This window comes from Tursiops truncatus, chromosome 12 (assembly GCF_011762595.2).
Source record: "Tursiops truncatus isolate mTurTru1 chromosome 12, mTurTru1.mat.Y, whole genome shotgun sequence".
NCBI classification, from domain to species: domain Eukaryota; kingdom Metazoa; phylum Chordata; class Mammalia; order Artiodactyla; family Delphinidae; genus Tursiops; species Tursiops truncatus.
This window is the reverse complement of record NC_047045.1, coordinates 86,761,161-86,781,894: the sequence shown is the minus strand read 5'-3', so window position 1 is coordinate 86,781,894 and position 20,734 is coordinate 86,761,161. Positions and strand designations below refer to the sequence as shown.

General features: G+C 49.7%; 1 protein-coding gene across 8 annotated transcripts in view; it reads left to right on the top strand.

The window, feature by feature from the left end:
* RPS6KA2 (ribosomal protein S6 kinase A2) overlaps positions 1-20,734 on the top strand; it is a 296,958-nt gene that overhangs the window by 126,366 nt on the left and 149,858 nt on the right. For 6 of the 8 annotated variants that reach the window (XR_012324984.1, XM_073789827.1, XM_073789826.1 and 3 more), the window contains exon 1: positions 9,572-9,886. The exons of 1 other annotated variant lie outside the window; for it this stretch is intronic. Coding sequence is in view for 6 of the 7 variants with exons in the window: in XM_073789827.1 (XP_073645928.1) it covers positions 9,788-9,886 (99 nt within the window). In the remaining variant the exon portion in view is untranslated. Of the gene's footprint in view, positions 1-9,571; positions 9,887-20,734 lie in introns of those variants that run through there. One more of the 8 variants, XM_033867963.2, reaches the window with a different exon arrangement.

Below are 20,734 nucleotides of genomic sequence, written 5' to 3'. Positions count from 1 at the left end.
TCCTCCTTTTTCTGAATTTCTTTTTTCCCTTCTTTCTTGTCTACTTCCGGAATATTTTCTTGCTCTATACTTTTGTCTCTATTAATTTAAGAATCCCAGTCCGCTCTCCCATATCTGCAGATTCAGCATCTGTGGATTCAGCCAAGCTTGGATCCACCGATGGTGCGACAGCATTTTACGTAAGGGATTGAGCATCTGCAGGTTTTGGTGTCCGAGGGGGTTTGGAACCAGTTCCCCATGGATACCAATGGACAGCTGTACACAGTGAATTTCTGCTTTTTCATTGGTTGCTCTAGAAATTTTAGCATGTATATTTAACTTAGTCTAAAAGTAATCTGCATCTTTATTGACTTCCAGAAAAAATACAAGGACGTTAGAAGATTGTAACTCTGATCACCCTCCTTATGCATATGCTGGTTTTTCAATCAAGGTTTCATTTCTAACTTGATTTTTATTTCTTTTTATGCAGTCCATGAGCGTTTAGCTCTCCCCATATGTTTTCATTGGTAGTGAACTTTCTCAGGTTCTTGATCTGGAAGTGTCTTTCTGGTTTGCATTCTGTCAAATTTCAGCAGATCTAACTTTTCCTTTATCAGCTCTTTCTTGGACTTTGTCTAAAGTGCTATTTAATCTACCTATTTTAAAATTTACATCATTACGATTTTATTTATTTATTTATTTATTTATTTATTTATTACTATTATTATTTTTTGCGGTACGCGGGCCTCTCACCGCTGTGGCCTCTCCCGTTGAGGAGCACAGGCTCCGGATGCGCAGGCTCAGCAGCCATGGCTCACGGGCCCAGCCGCTCCGCGGCATGTGGGATCCTCCCGGACCGGGGCACGAACCCGTGTCCCCTGCATCAACAGGCGGACTTTCAACCACTGCGCCACCAGGGAAGCCCACGATTTTACTTTTAAAGTTCTACTTTTGTTTACAAATCTGCTGGACCATTTTATAACCTCTAATTTCCTTGTAATGTCTTCAGGCCCCCTTTTTGGGCTTTAAACATATTAAGCAAGTGCAGTCTTCACGCGTCTGATTCTGCAACTTGCTGTTTCTACTCACTGTTTGCTCCCGGTGGCTTACCTCCTCGTGTATTTAGCAATTCATGATCGTGAGCCCATATTCCTGATAATTTTCTCTGTGGTTAAACTTTGAGACCCCTCCAGAGTACTGACATTTGCTTCCATGTGGCCCTCGGGCTGCTATACGCTGGGATGTTTAAAAAGTTGGGCTTCCCTGGTGGCGAAGTGGTTGAGAGTCCACCTGCCGATGCAGGGGATGCGGGTTTGTGCCCCGGTCCGGGAAGATCCCACATGCCGCGGAGCGGCTGGGCCCGTGAGCCATGGCCGCTGAGTCTGCGCGTCCGGAGCCTGTGCTCCGCAACGGGAGAGGCCGCGACAGTGAGAGGCCCGCGTACCGCAAAAAAGAAAACGGAAAAAAAAAAGTAAATATGTGGCTTGGAGTTTTTCAGGGTGTGAATTTTGGCCTCCACTAGCATGAAGAGGAGCCACAGAAACATCAAAGGAGAATCTCTCTTTCCAGCGCTCACACCTGCATAAGCAACTCTCCTCCTGCAGGGGGAGAATTTCCCAGCCTACCTTAGGCTCTGCCCCACCAGGGTCCTGACTTTCAGGGCGGGTCTGACCTGCCCTCCTACCCTGCACATGGGCCCCAGGCTTTCTCCAGTTCTCCCCCAACCCGCCCATTCCCCAGAGCCTGATAAGACCTGGGTCTCGATCACAGGGATTGACACTGGCTACAGGACAAATGTTGCTCAGAATGCTGCTTACCTTTGGAGAACATCTTCTCATGCTCATCCTTTGTCTAAGTTTGTTTTCCCCCACTTACTATTGGCTCCTCCGTGCTTTAAAAACAAGAGAGGATTTCCCCTTGTTTTACGTATCTCAGGAAGTCTGCCTCCACATACGTAACCCGCTGTATTGCCAAGAATGCCCTCACCCTGCCCAGCCTGGTCCTGTGGCCTTCTCATGAGGATGTTGAGGGACGGACCACAGGACACTACACGCCATGGAGCCTAAACCCCTATGGTTTTGTTCCTAGTGTCCCTGAGTATTTTTTAATGTGCTTATCTAGTTCCCATCCCTAAAGTAAATATCTAGTGCCTGAAAGGCTGTAGATGTCTATGAAATATTTTTTAAAAGATGAACCTTTCCTGCTAAGAAAAATTTTGGCAAGGATTTCACATTCTCCTTTGTACCCAATTCCAGGTCTTGAGAGACTTTTCTATTATAAGAGGTCTTTTTTTTTTTTTTCTTTTTAAGTTGCAAAAATCCTTCCTGCTATAGTTGTAACCCGTTTCCTCTTTCCGGCTAACTCCCTTCCTTTTAAAGTTCCTCTCTAATTTATGTATAGGCTCAGGTTGACAAGAAAAAGCCCTTATTTCTCTGTTCACAGGTCAGTTTCCTCACATGCTGTTATTCCAGATTCTCCGTTCAGTCGTGAGCCTTCCTACTGACCGTCTTTGTCATGAAGGTTCCCTGCACATTTGTGGGATGAGAAGTGTGTTCGTGTCCACAACAAAGGGCTGCCAACACAAAGCCCCACCAACAGGGTGTCTTAAAACAACAGAACTGTATCGTCTCATCGTTCTGAAGGCCACAAGTCCAAGATCAAGGCATCAGGGGGCCGCTGGTCCTCTGAAGGCCACAAGTCCAAGATCAAGGCATCAGGGGGCCGCTGGTCCTCTGAAGGCCACAAGTCCAAGATCAAGGCATCAGGGGGCCGCTGGTCCTCTGAAACCTGTAGGGAATCTTTCCTGCCTCTTCTAGCTTCCGGCCACGGCTGCATCTCTCCCTTCTCTGCCTCCGTGCACGTGGCCTCCTCCACTGTCTGCCTTCATGTGGCCTTCGTACGAGGACACCAGTCTCACTGGATTATGCCCGCCCCACTCCAGCGTGACCTCATCTTACTGTGTCTGCAATGACCCTATTTTCAAATAAGGCCACATTCTGAGGTCCTGGGGGTCAGGGTTCTAACGTGCTTTTAGAGGGGACACAACCCAACCTGTAACAACATGTGAACAATAGTGAAGCTCAAACCCGGAAGTCCTACGGACGCTGTCGCCTCCCGCGACAGACTGTGGGGTTTTGCCCCTCCCCCCTTTAAAACACTGATCATTAGAAAAGACCAAGTGAGAGCCCCGGCATTAATGTTTTCAAGTGTCCTACCGCGGCACGGACGCGTAGTCAGACGCCTCACCTTGGCGTCCCTCCGCTGCATCCTGAGTAAACTAAGTTTTCACAAGGAAACCTAGGCTTTCTGCTCCCAGAGCACAGCATTCTGCTGCCAGAGGCACTCACGCTGCCTGTCCCCAAGGCCATAATGGAGCCACTGGCGGCTGCCACCTGCACTTCTGTCTGTGAGATGCTCTGACGTCAGACCCTTGGCCCCAGTGGCATTTCCTGGGCAAGTGCAGTTGTCTAGGGAAATGAGGACCCCAGCCTGTCACCCCTTGGTTGCCACCCCTTCTAGTGCTTTCTTTTGGTGCCCAGCCACTATTGCTTGATACACTGTGAATCTGTGAGGTCCTGGATATGCAGACCTTGTCTGAATTCTTCTCTTGTTGTGTCAGTTTAGACGGTTGGTTCACCTCCCTGGGCCTCAGTTTCTCCACCTCATAAGATGGGGTTCACTGTGTCTGTTTCATAGAGTTTCCAGTGTGTTACAGAGATGGAATAATAATGTAGGCCCAGATCTTCATAACCAACAAATCCCTGATAACAGTCATAACAGAATCCCTTTAAGCCAGCACGCACAGAGTGCTTGCTCTAGACAGTGGCCAACCCGGGTGCTTCCAGGTGGGTAAGAGACACGCAGAAGCCAGGAGTCGTAACCCAGCGTAGTAAGTAAAACAAGGACCCCAGGGGAGGACTCCCTAGCACAGCCTGCGGGTGCGGGGATTCCATTAGGCTTCCCAGCAACAATAGTGAATCTTGAAGAAGGTGGGAAAGCGGGTGGGAAGGACGTCCAGGCAGTGGCCACAGCGCAGTGGAGGCTGGACGCGCAGTGTCCGCGCAGTGGGCCCAGGAGGACAGGGCGCCGTGATGGAGGAGAACACGGCCTCCTGGCTCTGGGGTCACACTTCATTCCTGCAGACGCTGGAGCTATGGCGTGCTGTTTGCTTCGAAACAGATTGCTTTGGTAGTGGGACTGCAGACGGGTTGCCGGGGCGGGGCGGGGGTGGGGGCAGCGTTGAGCCAGGAGTTACTGTATTCCTGCACCAATGGTTACTGATGCGGGGCTGAAAGGAAGGGAGACAGGAACGCTACTTAGAAAGTGTCACAAGTCTGGGTCGTTACACATACGGAATGAAGGAGTGACAGAGTGGCTATTCCTCATCTTCTGGTTCAGGCGGTGGGGTGGCTGGCCGTGCCCTGCACAGGACAATAGAGTTTAACGGAGAGAGCGTTCAGGTTAAAATTCTAGAAAAGGGGGGTCTACTCCTTTCCCAGGCGTGTCATTGATTTTTCTGTGTGAAACTCCAGGATTTTAACAAGTAGCATGTTTGTTGAGCACTTTACAGTTTACAGAGCACTTCCTCATACTGGTTTACTGTGTGGAGTTGCCAGTTTTGTAGGTGACAACCTTGTGAGGAAAGTAGACAGGTTTCTCCCCTCCCCCCTCCCCTCCCCCGCTCCCCCTTCATCACACAGTGTGGGCTTTCTGGACCTCAGCGCTGACGCGTTTTGGATGGGATCGTTCTTGGTGGGGATGTCCTGGGCACTGTGGACATTCATCAGCGTCCCCGGCCTCTGCCCACTAGATGCCAGCAGCATCCTTCCTGTCACCCCCAGTTGTGACAACCCCAAATGTCTCCAGACATTGCCAAATGTCCCCTTGACAAAGTCACCCCCAGTTCTAAAGGCTCGGAGGATTTTGGCAAAGGTGAAGTCATAATCGGAACAGTGGGTAGAAATTTAATTCAAGATGTTTCACTTTCTGACGTACATTCCACGATGCGATGCTTCTTACCACTGTACGTTTTTAGATATCGCTCCCCGAGCCACAGCTATATCGCATTTGCTCTTTAACAAAGAGGACATTTACGTTCAGCTACATCTGTTCCGTGTCCAGGACTACATCGTTTCATTTCCAGAAGTATTTTATTCATTTTTACAGTCTCTTGTTTGTTCATCACATTTTCATTTCTTCCTTTTATTTCCTTAAAACATGTTAGATTTGATAATTTTCCATTCGACGTCTGCTAAGTCCAGCAGCTGAAGTCCACGCGTCTGATTCTGTAGTCGGTTGTCTTGCTGGCTTTGCCGATACCCCGTGTCCTTGTGAACTGTGCGTTCAGTGGCTGTGAGCTTGTGCTCCTGGTAACTGTGTGCGAGGAATTCTTTGAATCCTGGGTTTAATGTGGATTTCTCTAGAGAGCATTTCTGTGTGTTTCTGCTGGGCACCTGGGCTCAGAACCAGCTGAGACCACTTTAAGTTCTCAACTTGAGTTTTCGTTGTTGTTTTTGGTTACATGGAGAGTGAATTAGGTCCACAGGCCTGTGTCAGGGCTGGCTGTGCTCTTTCCCTTCTCTGCCACCCCACCCTGCGTGGCTGGGCGTCTGACCTCTGTGGCCCTTGAGGGTTAAATTTGAATCTCCAGGTGCAACCCTGGACGGCATTCTCGACTCCGCACTGACCACTTCCATCGTAACTGGTTTGTTGCACAAACCTGGCGTGTGCTTGGATCGTCACACACCTTCCACTCTTTGTCGGAAGAGTGGACAGTGAAAGGACCCTGGCAATTTCGACGGCTTTCCTTCCCTTTCTTGAACAAGAGACAACTGCATTCACTTTAGGTTTTAAACTTGATCAGGAAGTTAGTGTTTCCAGTCCTAGGACTGATCAAACTCAGACATTCTCTTTGCCCAGCGTGAATTTCCATCACACTGGAAGCCTGCAGCATCCTTTTCAGGGTCAGAGCGGGAGGAGAGGAGAGATGGAGACGTACTTAGACTGCTCCTGGCCCAGCTGACCCCTTCTCTCATGGTCAGCTGTCTCGTCTTCTTCCAAGGTTATTGTGGCTGGAGACCCTCCCCCCGTGCCCTCCCTCCCCAGCTGCAGCCCACTTACAGGACAGCGCCTTTCATTTTGGGGGTTACTTAGAATTCTTCCCTCAGCCTTGGGCCTGGTGCCGGGCAGGGCCTCAGGGACCTCCAAACGTGCCCGTCTCCTGCACGGCCACGTCTCATCTGTCGGAGACATTGGTATATCCTTTTCCCCACAAGCTCTGGGAACGCAGGCCACTCCGTGAGCAGTCCCTCCTGGTGCCTCCCCGGGGCCATGGCCGCCCTGCTCCCTCCTTTAGAAGCCAGGCCCCAGCACCTCACAGCTGTCATGGCGGGGCTTGAAATAAAGGAGGGCATCCCCCCAACCCCGGAAGGTCCTTTGGGTGGAGGGAAGGGAAGGCGGAACGGCACAGATTTTGCCAGTCACCTTGCTGATGAAAGCCTCCCTCCCCTTCCTGCCCAGGGCGTCCTGTGTTCTCAGAGAAGGGGCAGCTCCAGGGCTTTGGAAGGCTGTCGGTTATCATCCTTGGAATTCTGAAATCATTAACCTCTTGTGTATCGGGGACTTGGTAGGAACTTTACTTTCCGTTCATCAATCATGAAATTCTGTTTGTTCCAAGTTCTCAATAATCCTGTTCTTCCGCAGCTGGGGACCGCGTCCCCTCTGTCTGTCCAGGACCCGCGTCCTTGTCCGCGGAGCTCACCCCAAATGCCGCCTCCTCGGCTTCTCCAGTTAGGATTCGCTCCTCATTTATCTCTGTTCTTGTAGCATTTTCTTACACGTTTCTTTCACATTATGTAAAACCTGCATCCGATTTGCCTATTCACTTTCCTTCTCTAACACACGGCCGTGAACTTCTGGAGGTCAGGAGCCGCGTCATAATCACGTCCGTTTCCCCTGGGCCAAGCACTGGGCCAGGTGCTCAGAGGAGCTTCATAATCGTGTGTTCAACTGAATCGAAAGCACACCAGCCAGTCTGGTCCTCTCTTGGAGGCAGCATTAGCCATGGAATTCAGTCCCAGACCGATCGTGCTTAAGTCGGGGAGAAACCCAAGATGATCAGGTGTCTGCTGAGCTTTTGGTCTTCTCTCCAAGCTTCCCCCCCCCATCATCTGGGCACCAGCCCAGCCTTTATTAAGCTCACTTTTTCTTTCCCAAAATTTGCTAGGGATCATTTGGACCCAAGTTAAAGTGGGCCCTGATACCTACCCCAGATTTGGTGGTCTGGAGGGTTTGGTGGTAAATGATTGCCAGAGACTTTGATATACCTCTGTTTTACTGGCAGAAGGGCAAACAGACTTGTTCTAGCAATGAAATGAATTTCTTAGTTGAAATATGGAAGCTGCTTTTTCTTTTCTTTTGAGATGTCCAAGTTCAGCAGAGCCATTTTGTAGCACTCAGCTGTGAGGGATTGTGGATGTCCCGTAAGACCCTGCCTTCCCAGTCCTGTTACACCAGGTCAAAATGCTCTTTAAAAAAAAAAAAATTATTTATTTACTTATTTGGCTGCACCGGGTCTTCGTTGCAGCATATGGGCTCTTAGTTGCAGCATGCGGGATCTAGTTCCCTGACCAGGGATCAAACCCAGGCCCCCTGCACTGGGAGTGTGGAGTCTTAACCACTGGACCACCAGGGAAGTCTCAAAATGCTCTTGTTGGTAATACACAAGCCTGCCCCAAGGCTATTGCTCTGTGCAGGGTGCCCCTGAGCTAGCATCACTGACAAACCATACTCCTGTCTCTGACTAGTTGTACCATCTACCCACAGCCGGCTTCTTCCTCATTCTCGGAGCAGGTGACCAGCCCGATGTCTGATGTCCGTCAGCTGCTGTCTTTTCCAGAGAAGCAACGTGGCACAGCCCTGGCGTGTCTTTGTTTGCTTAGAGCTGGGATACCTGAGTGGTGGTGGCGGGAGACCCAGGGTGGTAGGAAGCTCATTCCCAGCGTGGGGATAGTGGCCCTCCAGCAGAAGAATCCTTGTGGGAAGCAGGAACCGGTTTGGGGCATATTTTCATCTTAGGGATGCACGGTGGGAACACAGAACATGCAAGTGTGCTGAAGCTCATCAGTTAAGGAAGTGGCAGTGCCAGCATCGTGATGCTAAACTGCACTCTTACCACCACTGAACCCCAGGGAGACTATCTGACCTCACCTCTTGACCCAGATGCAGCACGAACTGACCAGTTCTTATCTGGGGGCATCCGCTGCCTTTACACACTTCAGCAAGGATAGCCTGACACAAGTATTAATGCGACCTTTGATTAAGCCGAGGGATGATATGACATGTAGATTTTTCACAATCTGCCTAGCAAAGCGGTACTTGGCACACAGCAGCGGGTGCAAGAATGCTTCTGGACTTTTCAGGGGCTGGTGGCAGTATGCTAATGAGATTGTTTGGCCCTGTTTTAAACATAAAAATACGTGGACAGTGCACAAGAGGAAAACAAAAGGCTGCACAGAGTCCTAAGCTCACAAATCTGGAACTGCCTACAGCCCTCTGGTGAGCATTTCTAGGAAAAAAAGAAAAACAAAGGGTGTTCCCCTTTAAGGCAAATCCCCTGCAGCCCTGCAGCTGGTTTCTGAGAGCCCTGACTCAGGACACTCTGTGTTTAGGCCCTGATAAGTCATCCGTTTGGATAATTTTCTATACATGGAGTCGGAGGTCATGGAGAACGGATGTGTCTTTGTTCTCCAAACACTGCCCTGGGAGGCTTCCCCAGCTGGCTGCCGGCGTCCCGGGCTGTGTGGGGATCCTTTCATCACCCGGGCAAGGACTGGCGGACCCCCAGGCCGGGCGCCTGGGCCGCGGGGACGGGCTCAAGAAGAGGGCCGCAGGGGCCAAGGGGCGAGGAGAGGTGCAGAGCGCACGTGTGCAGGCTCATGGTGCACCCCTCCACCCTTTTGTTCCAGGTTCTAGAAGTGTTTGCTAATCAGCAATTAAAGTTTTGTACGGCACAGAAGAGCATGATTCCAAAGTCTGTATATGGGTGCTTTAAGAAAAGAAAACATGACACCCCAAGCTAGAAAAAAGCCCAACAGGCCAACGAAGTAGAACAGAGAGCAAGCGACAGGCGCAGCTGAGCTGCCTCACCGCCCTCCCCGCGCGGCGCAGCAGTCCTCCTCGGGCTCATCAGGCATGCGCCTCCGAGGGCGCTGATTGGCGGAGGGGGCGGTGGGCGGGGCAGAGCCGCAGAGAGCGAGTACTTGGAGGCGGGGGTGGAGGGGGTGGGGTGGGGAGGAGAAGTGAGAGCCTGGGGCTGTAGGGCGGTGGGCGCTGATTGGTGGTAGTGGCTGAGAAGGAGGAGGTGGGCGTGGCTGGGCGCGCCGGCGGGCTCTGATTGGCGGTAGTGGCGGGGGCCGGCTCCTCCCTGGGCCTGAGGAGGAGGAGGAGGAGGAGGAGGGGGAGGGGGGGGGGAGAGCCTGGGGCGGCGGACTCTGATTGGCGGTAGTGGCGGAGGGCCGGGCGGGGCGGCAGGTGCTGATTGGCAGTAGTGGCTGGGGGCGGGGCGGGGCGGGGCTGCCCGGGGCTGGTCCTCGCAGGCAGGAGGAGGAGGAGGGAGCGCTGGGCCCCCGGCCGCCGTGGCCGGCTCGGCCTGCCCTTTGTGCCCGCAGCCCGCGCCCCGTGCCGATGGCCGCTGCGCCGGGCTTCCCGACCGCTCGCGCCCGCAGACGGACCTAACCCCGCGCGCCTGGGATGCGCCGGGGATGCGCGTCCTCCGGCCCTGCTGCTCCTCGCGGCTGGGCGCCGGGCGATGGAGCTGAGCATGAAGAAGTTCACCGTGCGCAGGTTCTTCTCCGTGTACCTGCGCAAGAAGTCGCGCTCCAAGAGCTCCAGTCTTAGCCGACTCGAGGTAAATGCCCTAGCCTCTGAGCGCGCAGGTACCCAGGTCCCCGCCGCGCCCTGGAGGATGCTGCGGGTTTTGGGGCCATACATCCCGAGCCCTTTCCTATTGTCACATGCACGGTCACCCTGAGATCCATGTCAGGGAGTTAAAGTTGAAAGCTGGTCCGGTTTTCCTAAAACCGAACGTTATTGTTGGGACTTACTGATAACTGGACCGGTCCTCGGGTCCTCAACAGGGACTAAACTTTGCCCCCATTGAATTTCTAACTAATTTTGTTACACGCTCTGCGCAGGGTTTGGGGTAGTCACCCTGGGTGCCCACAGGGGTGCTCCGGGTGGGGAGGGCTTTTCAGCCCGTGTCGCTCGCTGTGGCACCTCAGAAGTCCCAAGTACAGAACCTGCCTAGCCCCACCCTAGGCTGGTGTTGATCGGGTTTATTTTGCCTTGACCCAGAGCCACACAAATACTACCATGTAGTGTAGATTGTTCGTGTATTTGAAATCAGTGTAGAATTGACAAAAAGGGATTTTTTTTTTTTAAAAAAAGGCAGCAACACAATTTACTTGCATCAGTCTGAAACGGTGCTCAGTAGTAAAGTGCCTGATGCAATATCTCTGCAGCTCGGGATTTGATATAGATTCGTCCCGAAAGCCAGAGGACCCTGAGAATAGTGTCCTTTTCTCGGGTCCTGCATCATGTCATGTTCAGGTTTCCAAGTCATCTGTGGACGGTTCTCTAATGTGTTTTGTATTTCACAAATCACATCTTATTCTCTTCATCCCAGTGTCCAGAGTACATGGTTGAATCTATAGATGACCTAACTGTGAAGCATGTTTAAGTAAAAAAAAAGAAAGAAAAAGACATTGTGGGGTTTGGGGGGAGGGGGTGGGAGGTGATGACACAGCCTAGAGATTTCTTTTGACATTGCTCTCGCCTGTGCCACAAGGCTGGCACCTATGGAGGTTTTGATGTGTTTTTTTCTAACGAAGTCAAATCAATTGGAACAATGTCACATTTTTCATCTTGAGTTTCTTTGTCCTGGCTGCCATGATATTAGATACAGGCATGGGTTCTGCAACAATTAAGAGGGCTTTAGGGAAAGCTCAGGAATAGACATGAAAGCAACAGGGAATTACTTGTTTAAAAAGTTTCTGTTATGATATCACTAAATCAGAATTTTAAGAACTAGGTTAGGTTTCTGAGGGTAAAACATATCTTTCAAACAAATACAACTATTCATTAAATTGTGGAGGAGGGCTTGCTTTAAACCTCATGCTGACAGAGATGAAGCATAAGTTCATTGAGATAAGTCATTTTCCTGGGTCTCAGGCACTCAAAAAACGAAAGTGGACAAGAATAGAAACTCAGGAAGTATTCACCTTTATACCTAGTATGTCTTTATTCATCGGAATGCCAAGTTTATTATTCAGCGCCTTGTCTCCTTCCATTTATTGTCCTTGTCAAGGCGAGGCAGTAAAGTCCCGGAGTCGTTTAAGAAGAGGGGCATAAACACTGGCAAAGCCGTGGAGTCAGGAGTCCTCTCGGCACGATATACTCACCTCTGGTGTTCTGGTTCGGCAAGGAGAACCGGGTTGTGGAAGTGCCTCAAAAAATATATATAATAGGAACCAAGTGTTGCTTAGAAACAATGTTGCTTCAATGTGAAAATAAAATTTCTGTATACAAAATAAAACTATAAATAAACCATCAGCTATGCAGAAGGTCAAGCCGACGAGGAAGAAATGTAGTCTGTCAGCATGTGGTCAGTGAGCACTTGTCTGACCCAGGTGCTTGTGCTGGGGGCTGGACAGAAGGTCTGATAAAGATGCCCAGCACTGATAACAGTGCTCTGTTCTTTGCAGATGCTCTCAGCAGCTGCTTGCAGTTGATACTTGTGAAAATCCAGGTAGACATGTGTTACTCTCCTCATTCTACTGCTAGGGAGGAAAAACCCTGAGAACAAAACCTGAGAATCATGCTGAAAACCGAACAACTAATTCACTCTGCAAGTGTTCACTGAGAACCTCCTATGTGTGCAGCTCTTTTCTGGGCATTGTAGGTCCAAAAAATATAAGACGGAGCAGCGCTGGCCTCATGGTGCCCCCACCTAGTGGGGGATCGAATCAGTGACTGACTGACCAGTGCTTCAGTCCAGTAAATTCCATGTTCCTGCCCGGCTACCTTCCATCATTTCCCAAAGAAGCCTGTCTATTCGTTTGTATAGTCAGAGCAGATTATAGACCAAGAAGAACTCACCAAACATTGTGAAAATTAGGAGGCAGGTTTGTCAATAATTTGAGGTTGAGAAGTAGGACATATAAAGTACTTAACAGGGATATGTATGTAGTCCTCTGTTTGGACTAATGAAAAAGATAACTCATTTTGTAAAAAGAATCGTGGTTATTTTTAAACTCTTTCTGTGAAATTTATATTTTAAAATATACACAGAGACTTTGAAAATTTTTGTTTTCTTTACATTCAAAATCTAGTGATATTAACAGGAAAGTAATAGTACTTACTTTAAGGTTGAAACAGTATCATCTTTGTCAAAAAGGCTTTTAGGGAGAGGCCTAGTGTTTCACACTCGCTTTTAAATTTGACTTGACTCTCCGATCTAGAACTCAGCATTTGGTCAACTCTAACCACCAGAGAAGCCAGGTGGTTTGATCAGATTTGGAATCAGTTTATGACTTACAGCTTAAATGTTTTTACAGTGTATCAGCATTGCAGCAGCTGAGACGGCTAGATCTTGGACTCTGACAAGGATGATTCTGGGGGTTTCTAAAGGCAACTTGGATGTCTTGCACAGATTTCTATGCGCATGGCCTAGAATGGTTTCAGGGCTCAGCGTCTGCCAGACCCTCACTCCCGAGAAAGCTCTGATATCAGGTCATTGACAACATTGCCTGAGAGCCATAGTACCTCTAGAAGGTGTAACCATTGCCTCATCTAACTGTCCATTTCATTCATAGATGAGAAAATGGGGCCCAGGGAAGCAAAATGACTTGCTTATGCTCCTAAAATGTTTGACAGGGAGTTCGTTACTCTAAGAGCATGTACTGTTTATTATTAATTTTAGCCATTTCAGGTTGCGTGGTTATTGGCGTTTACCAAGTATTAGATGATGCCTGAATGAAGGCTGTTACAAGCTTTAAAAGAAAACGACTCTAGGGGCTATTTTGGAATGTGCTTCGTAACCTAAAGTTGCTCTAGAAAACCTTTCCTGGAAGTTAGAAAGTTCCAGGTGAATTGGGGCTTTGCATCAGGTTTACTGAAATTGGATTCTCACTTTTACCTCTCACAGCAGGGCAGTTCCTTAAGCTCCCTAAGCCTCAGTTTTCTCCACTGTGAAATGGGGATGGTAGTAGTTCCTGCCTCTCGGGGTTAGTATGAGGGGTCTGAGCCACCATATGTAAAGGCTTAATGCGGAGTCTGGGTGATAAAATCAATAATCAGTCATTGTTGGCTGTGGATATTGATAAAATATTTCCCGGGTTCACTGATATTTTTCATGTTGTTCAGCGTCTGCTGGTTCTGTCTGAAGCTGAGGTTGCCCCTACGGCCTGCGGAGCCCATGGCTCGTGCTGTCTCCCAGCCTGGTAATTAATTAATCGTTGAGGCGCCCTTGCTGAGTGCCTTGGGGAAGAATAGGCAGAGATCAATCCTCCCAGGCTGGATTCCAGCCTGTTTCATTCGATAGGACTGGCCCCATTTGCTAAGATGACAGCCCCAGTCCGTCATCTGGCTGGGATGGTGATAGTCCTTTTCCTTATCTTGCCTGTCACCCTGGGATCCGAGAATGCATTACAGTGCAGGTCCTGGAGCCGCGGCACCCAGAGCTCAGGCTGCTTCTAGAGTCAGGACCTGCCCCAGCGTCAATGTCCTGACTTCGCAGAGCTTTGGCAAGGAAGCCCGCCTACTCATCCTTCAGTAGCCCGGGAAAACCTCCAAAGTGTGAGCCAACTCCAGAGCCTAGCCTTGGGGCTGGGGAAGGTTGAGAGAGGTTGGCCAGGAAAGGCTTGGGAGGAAATATTGGGTTTCAGTTAGTGAAAAGTGATATTGTTTACTCGGGGTAAGATTTATCTACCAATCTGCTAAACGTATCAATACTCAGTGTCGGTTCATTTATCTACCAACCTGCTAAACGTATCAGTACTCAGTGTCGGTTCATTTAGGGAACGCTTATTTTGCTTGAGGTTATCACCAAAGACGGGAAGTTGGTTCTCTTTGTTTACCTATCATTTCATCTGGTTTTGACATTTTTACTGAAAGACAGTTGCGGGTGAGTGAGAAGGATAAAAGACAAGTCCTCTCTCTGGGGTATTGATAGTGGTAAACTGTTGAGTGGAGAAGAATTTCATCTATTACTTAGCTCAATTATCTACACACTCAGACTTTTTAGTGTATACCATGTGCATTGTACAAAGCAGTTGAGATATAAAGGTCTGATCCCTGCCCTCAGTGAAGTTAACATCTAGTGAGAGAGAGAGGCAGACACGTAAATGGAAGCCCGCTATGTAGGGTGTAAGTCCTGTGAAATTATTGGCATCATTGGAGTTCAGTGGTCTGATTACATCAATTGTCAATCTGTTCCGATTTCCAACGCTCACAGATAATCAGGCATTATCTGTGTGAACATGTGCACACATGAGTATATTTTAATTGCTTACCCCTTTTTAAAGGAAGCATGGTATCCTAATAAATTAAATGTTAAGGGACTCTTAGCAAATAGAGCCGTGTTGGCTCCGGTCATGAAAAAAAGAAAAAGAAAGAAAACTTCCTGGAAAGTTAAACATTCAAGCTTATTCTTGGTCCTTCACTGGTAACTTCTTGATATTGGGAGGTTTCCAGGAAAACCATTTCTAATTAAAAATAATTTACAGGTAATTTCAGTAAATGCACCCAAAGAAATTCTTTGTTAATCCTGATTTTGCTGGGCTTTTGGATAGCAATAACAGCACCAAAAAGTCAGAGAAGACCACGAGAAATAGTCCATTTTAGTGAATACTTAACTTGCTTATTGTTTTGCCGATTTATGCTTTGTTCTGTTTTGAAGACACTAGACTTAATTCCTTATTGGTGGTCTGCCTTATCTTTGCAATTTCATTACATACTTTTCTCTCCTTAACATCCAAGAAAACTCCCCAAAGTACTGTTTCTTATTTAAAAATATGTGAAAAGACAACCCAAAATATTACTCCACCCCCCCTTTTTTTTTTCGCGGTATGCGGGCCTCTCACCGCTGTGGCCTCTCCCGTTGCGGAGCACAGGCTCCGGACGCGCAGGCTCAGCGGCCGTGGCTCACGGGCGCAGCCGCTCCGCGGCATGTGGGATCCTCCCGGACCGGGGCACGAACCCGTGTCCCCTGCATCGGCAGGCGGACTCCCAACAACTGCGCCACCAGGGAAGCCCATACTTTTTTTAAAAAAATATTTTATTCAAGTATAGTTGATTTACATTGTTGTGTTAATTTCTGCTGTACAGCAAAGTGATTCAGTTATACACATATATATATTCTTTTTCATGTTCTTTTCCATTATGGTTTATCCCAGGATATTGAATATAGTTCCCTGTGCTCTACAGTTGGACTTCGTTGTTTATCCATTCTATATATAATCGTTTGCATCTGCTAATCGCAAACTCCCAGTCCATCCCTCCCTCACCCCTTCCCCCTTGGCAACCACAAGTCTGTTCTCTCTGTCTGTGAGTCTGTTTCATAGATTCACCCTTTTTTCTCTCCACCTCTTTGACCTATTCATTCTGAGAGTCTTCCACCACACACCCCGATGCAGCAAAGACTCTTTATGTATATTTTTCATGCATTCTGAAGCACAGGAATAAACTGAAATCACACTGAGTGAAAACTGGAATATCTGATGTCCACATCATCTGACTTGCTGCTTCCCCAGGATTTCGCTCTGTTTCTTGCATGCTGGGTGGGCGATTTCCTAGATGTGTCAAGTTTATAAGTGGGTAGGAGGCGTCGGAACCCTGAGGCAGGGAGAGAGCAGGGGCTTGGGCAGGAGGTGAAGAGTGAGCCTGTGAGCCGGGGATCAGTCAGTGCAGGGCTCCAGTGGGGAGCGCTCCTTCCAAATGGAGGGAGACTGGGGGTGAGCTTGTTCTGTATGAAATCCAGTTGGTAACGAGCAGTTTAGCCAGAAATGCTCTTCATCTTTGGTCCAAGCTTCTGTGCTTGTTAAGTAAGTGAAGCCGGTGCAGCACTAAAAGCATTCTCTAGAATGCTCTGCCTTTATTTCCGGTGACGCTGGGTTCTGTTGTGTTGTATTTTTCCCCCAGCGTCATATGTTTGCTGATATATTTTCACTGGTAAAAGCTATTAAATTAAACTCAAGTAGGAATTATCAACAAATAGTCTGTTAAGCTACAGTGTGATTTAATCAAGCAAATGGCTCAGACACAAATGTATTCAGTATAAAATATCGTTCATCGTATCTGATTTGCAGCTGTGTAGGAAGCCTTTCCTGCTGATGCGTTGGCTAAGGAGACGTAATGGCGGTGCAGCTACGCTTAAACCTGGGAACCTGCCCCCCGGGCTATGGGGGTGACTGCAGTGGCCGCATCACCATGGTTGATCACCAAGTGGGCAAGAGCCAGTGTTTGGAACCACCGAGATGTGCACTGACAAAGCTCTCCTCCCTCAAACTTTAGCCCGGCTCCCCGGCCCCTCTTTTCGCCTCGGCCGGACCTTGGGCTTCTCTGTCATCCTTGCTGGGCCTGCAAAACCCGGTTTAGCAAGAATTCTGCTGAGTTGATTTAGAGAGCACCCCGATCCATCCTCGGCCTTTGATCACCCTCTATATCTGGTCCAGTTCCCCATCCCCACATCCCCAGGTGCGATGAGATGACCCTGACCTGCCTTCAGCTCAGTTTAGAAGGAACTGCCCTCCTCCACCGCCCCGCACCTGCCCCTTGCTGCAGATCCCCACATGTCCTTCTTGTGTGGGGTCCGAGCTCCATCTCTTACCCCTGCGGCAAGCCCCGCTGCAGTGGTCCCTTGAATAAAGTCTTCCTCACCATCTTTAACAAGTGCCAGAATAATTTTTCTCGAGCAGTACCTATTATTAGTAGTAATTTGCGTGTGTTCCTTGAGATCTCATAACGGGGGTCCCAGGAACACCACTGATCAGAGAGCCCTACTTGATTCCGACCAGCAAACAGCAGCCTATCTTTCTCCACGAGCTTTGGTTTGCAAAGGTCCCTAGGGTCTGCAGGCCGCCCTCCCCCTAAGAGCCCCAAGGTTCTGTCCCCGTGGGCCAGGCAGAGGTGCTTTCCCCCTCGCCCTGCATTGGGCCCCCTTCCCCGGCCCAGGGCTCCCACGCTCCCTCCACTGGATGTGCCTGGATCTGCCGTTCTCCTGGCCCTGGGCACTTCCCTCTTCTGCTGTCAGCCCCACCAGGCCACTTCATGCTTTTGAGCCCCTGTCTCCTCAGCTACAAAACAGGGATTGCCCCGTGATAATGCTGTGTCCTCAGGTTATTAAATGCTTAGAAGGTGAAATGCGCCTGGTCAGGGAAGAGTTCGCCCTTGGCATTCTGTGATGTCACACAAATAAGCTGGCTTTGATTGGACCCCGTCTGGAAAGGGGTTTGCACTACGTTCTGGGGGAAGAAGGCTTTTCCTCCTCTGCCAGCCTCCTCGCCCTCACGCTTCTGAGGACTCATCTGTTTCAAGTTAGTACTGTCGCCACGGAGCTAGCTTTCCTAGGTTGTAGCTACGCTGAGCTTCCTGGGAGTGACGCTCTCATCCATGTTGCTGTCACTTTAAACATAATTCATGGAAACAGCAGCTCTTGTAAAGCAGAGAGGTTCATGCTGTTCCTCGTGTCAGCCCTGTAGCCAGGGGCTGAGGAACTGGTAGAAATGACCTGGCTTCTTAGGGAGAAGAACTGCTTTTTCTTTTGGCTGGTCTACTCTCCTACGTTAAATTAATAAGATTCAAAAACACAAATCAGAGGAGTGTTTACTTTGTTGGCCTGCATGTTTCCTCCTGTTGCCCAAGAAAAGAAGGTTCTGAATAAGACTGAAAAGTTCTGAAAAATCTGCCTCACACGCTGGGGTGATTTGTGTGCCGTATCATCAGTCTTGGGGTTTTCGGGTGGATATTAGCCAGACCTCGAGTCCGGGACCTCTCTGACGTGTCTGTGCAGTCAACATAGGCCGTGACATTCTTTGAGTCAGGACACCCAGGCCACACCAGGCTGCCCGAGGTGGCTTTTACTCCTTAAAACGTGCGGTCAGATCTTTAAGGAAAAGGGATGGAGGGATTTACTTTGAAAGACTCTCTTTTGGAATGCCTACGGTGGAAATGCTCTAGTGACTACCTAGGAAATCGCTCATTCAGGTCCCAATTTTAACACTTTTGGCCCAGGATAATTGCAAACTTTCCACGGCTAAGGAAAGTTAGTTATATTATCTAATATAATATTATATTAGATATAATATTAACCTCCAAATATATATTTAACGTGCAAAATATAGTGTGGACAATCAAAATGTAGTGTGGACTTTCTAAGAATGAAAAATTAAGAAAGCTTCTTATTCTGAAAAGTGAGTAGAACGCAGATCGGAGAAGGTGCTCTGGAGAGCCTTGGCGGGAGGGAGGCTGGGGGTGCAGGTGGGGGGCAGCGGCAGAGAGGAGCTGCAAGAGCTGGGCGGCTGGGCGGGCTCTGTGTGCCCCGAGACCCCGAAGCTGAGCGTGCAAGGGGGCCACAGGGGACAGACACCCTTGCCTTTTGACTTGCTACAGTGACACTGTTTGGTTGACTTTGAAGATAAAGTAAAGAAAAAAAAAACAGAAAAACCAGAAAGGAGCACTTCCTTTTAGATCACCTTCGGCTTCTTGCATCCTGCTTAGTTTGTAATCAGGTTAGGGAACAGGGCAGATGGGCTGCTGGAACAAGGTAGCGATTACTGCTCCCTGCCTTCACCCCAGAAAACCCCAAGAAGCAGCGTGAGGTTGGGCGTGACTTTTGTATTTCTAGATCTCAGCAAAATAGAGAAGGCGTGAATTTTTTTTATATATACTTATATTCTTAATAGGATTCCCCTTCTTCATTCTCTCTCTTTTTTTAAAAAATAAATTTATTTATATATTTATTTACTTTTTGGCTGTGTTGTCTTCGTTGCTGCGCGCGGGCTTTCTCTAGTTGCATTGAGTGGGGGCTACTCTTCGTTGCGGTGCGCAGGCTTCTTGTTGTGGTGGCTTCTCTTGCTGCGGAGCACAGGCTCTAGGCGCGCGGGCTTCAGTAGTTGTGGCACGTGAGCTCAGTAGTTGTGGCTCGTGGGCTCAGTAGTTGTGGCTCGTGGGCTCTAGAGCGCAGGCTCAGTAGTTGTGGTGCACGGGCTTAGTTGCTCCACGGCATGTGGGATCTCCCCGGACCAGGGCTCGAACCCGTGTCCCCTGCTTGGGCAGGCAGATTCTTAACCACTGCGCCACCAGGGAAGCCCCTGAAGGCATGAATTTTGATGTGTGACTCAATTAAGACTTTGCAGAATCCACCCCGACAGAGATGTGAATAAAAATGTTGAACCTGGTCAGAAGACGCTGAAGCCCATCTGTGAAGGGTTGGCGTGCAGGACAGCTGGGGTACTTAGAGCCCCGTCTTACGCCTCCATCAGCGTGTCCCACTTTCTTCTTTGACTCGTTGTTGAGGTTCGCCGCAGTGGAACTCCAGCAGTGGGTGTGAGGAAGTGAGACTGATTTGTCAGAATGAACCGGCTGTAGTTGTTGTGTATGTGCACGAGGATGGGGTTTATGCTCAGCAGGGGGACGGACATTTGCCAATGCCTCCACTTCCCACCCCGCTGAGTGAGCTCGCAGAGCCCCTGTCCCCCTCCGTGAGACCCGTCCTTCCCTCCACCCAGCCCGTTCCATCTGCGGCCGCCCCTCCACGCCCTCCCTCCTGTGACGCCTGCCACTCGGGCACGTGGCAGCCCACACCCATCCACCTGCTTCCATTCCCAGCCTCCCCCTTGGCTCTGAGCTGACCCGTGGCTTAGGTTCAGGGCCATCACTTTCTTCCGAAGATTCTGGCCTGCGGCACTTGGATTTGGACAGGGGGGATCTGTGGGAATTGGGGAGGAGTATTCATTGCCGTGTGGCCCAGGGTGGCGTGGAGCCCGCTGCCAGAGTCGGAGCCTGCCAGGGCGGTTCGTGTTCATCACACCCCATCTCCAGAGGAGGGTGCTGGGCAGAGAAGCCACTAGAAGAGTTCCTCCCGGTGGCTTGGGCTCTGTCACCCATTTCCGTCAAGTTCTGGGTTTAAGGAAGTTCACTGAATCACAGACCATCCCGCGGGGCCAGGCCGGGTCCGGGAGCTGCGCGCTGCCTCCGCTGTTGGGGAGATACCCCTGTCCTCTCTGAGGGCATCCTCCGTGTGGACACCGCCCGCACCTCTGCGCGAGCTCCGAGCCTCGCCTCGTTGCTGTGTGTGAATTTGCACGAAACCTTCTTTAGCCAGCTTGTGGCTGGTCTGGGACACGTCAGGCTCGGCTCCGGTGGCTCTGTGTCCAGGGACAGCTGTGGGTGGCTGTCGGGACCCTTGCCTTGCTGTGTCCCGCGCGCGTGTTCTCTGTGGTGTGCGCCTTCTGGGTCAACGCGTGAGAAGTCTGTGGAGGTCTTTTCGGAACTTCCGTCTTAGGTATTAACTCAACATTCACCGTGTGCCTGGCGATTATCTGTAGGACTTGCGTTTAGAGGGTTAAAAAGTAGAAAGAAATGGCCTTGACCTAAGACTAGTTGTGGCGAACTAAAACCTCTGTAGAAGTGAAGTAACTAAGAAGCCGTTACAAAAGCTCACGCCCGCTTGAGGTAGGCCCACATACGCAGCTCACAA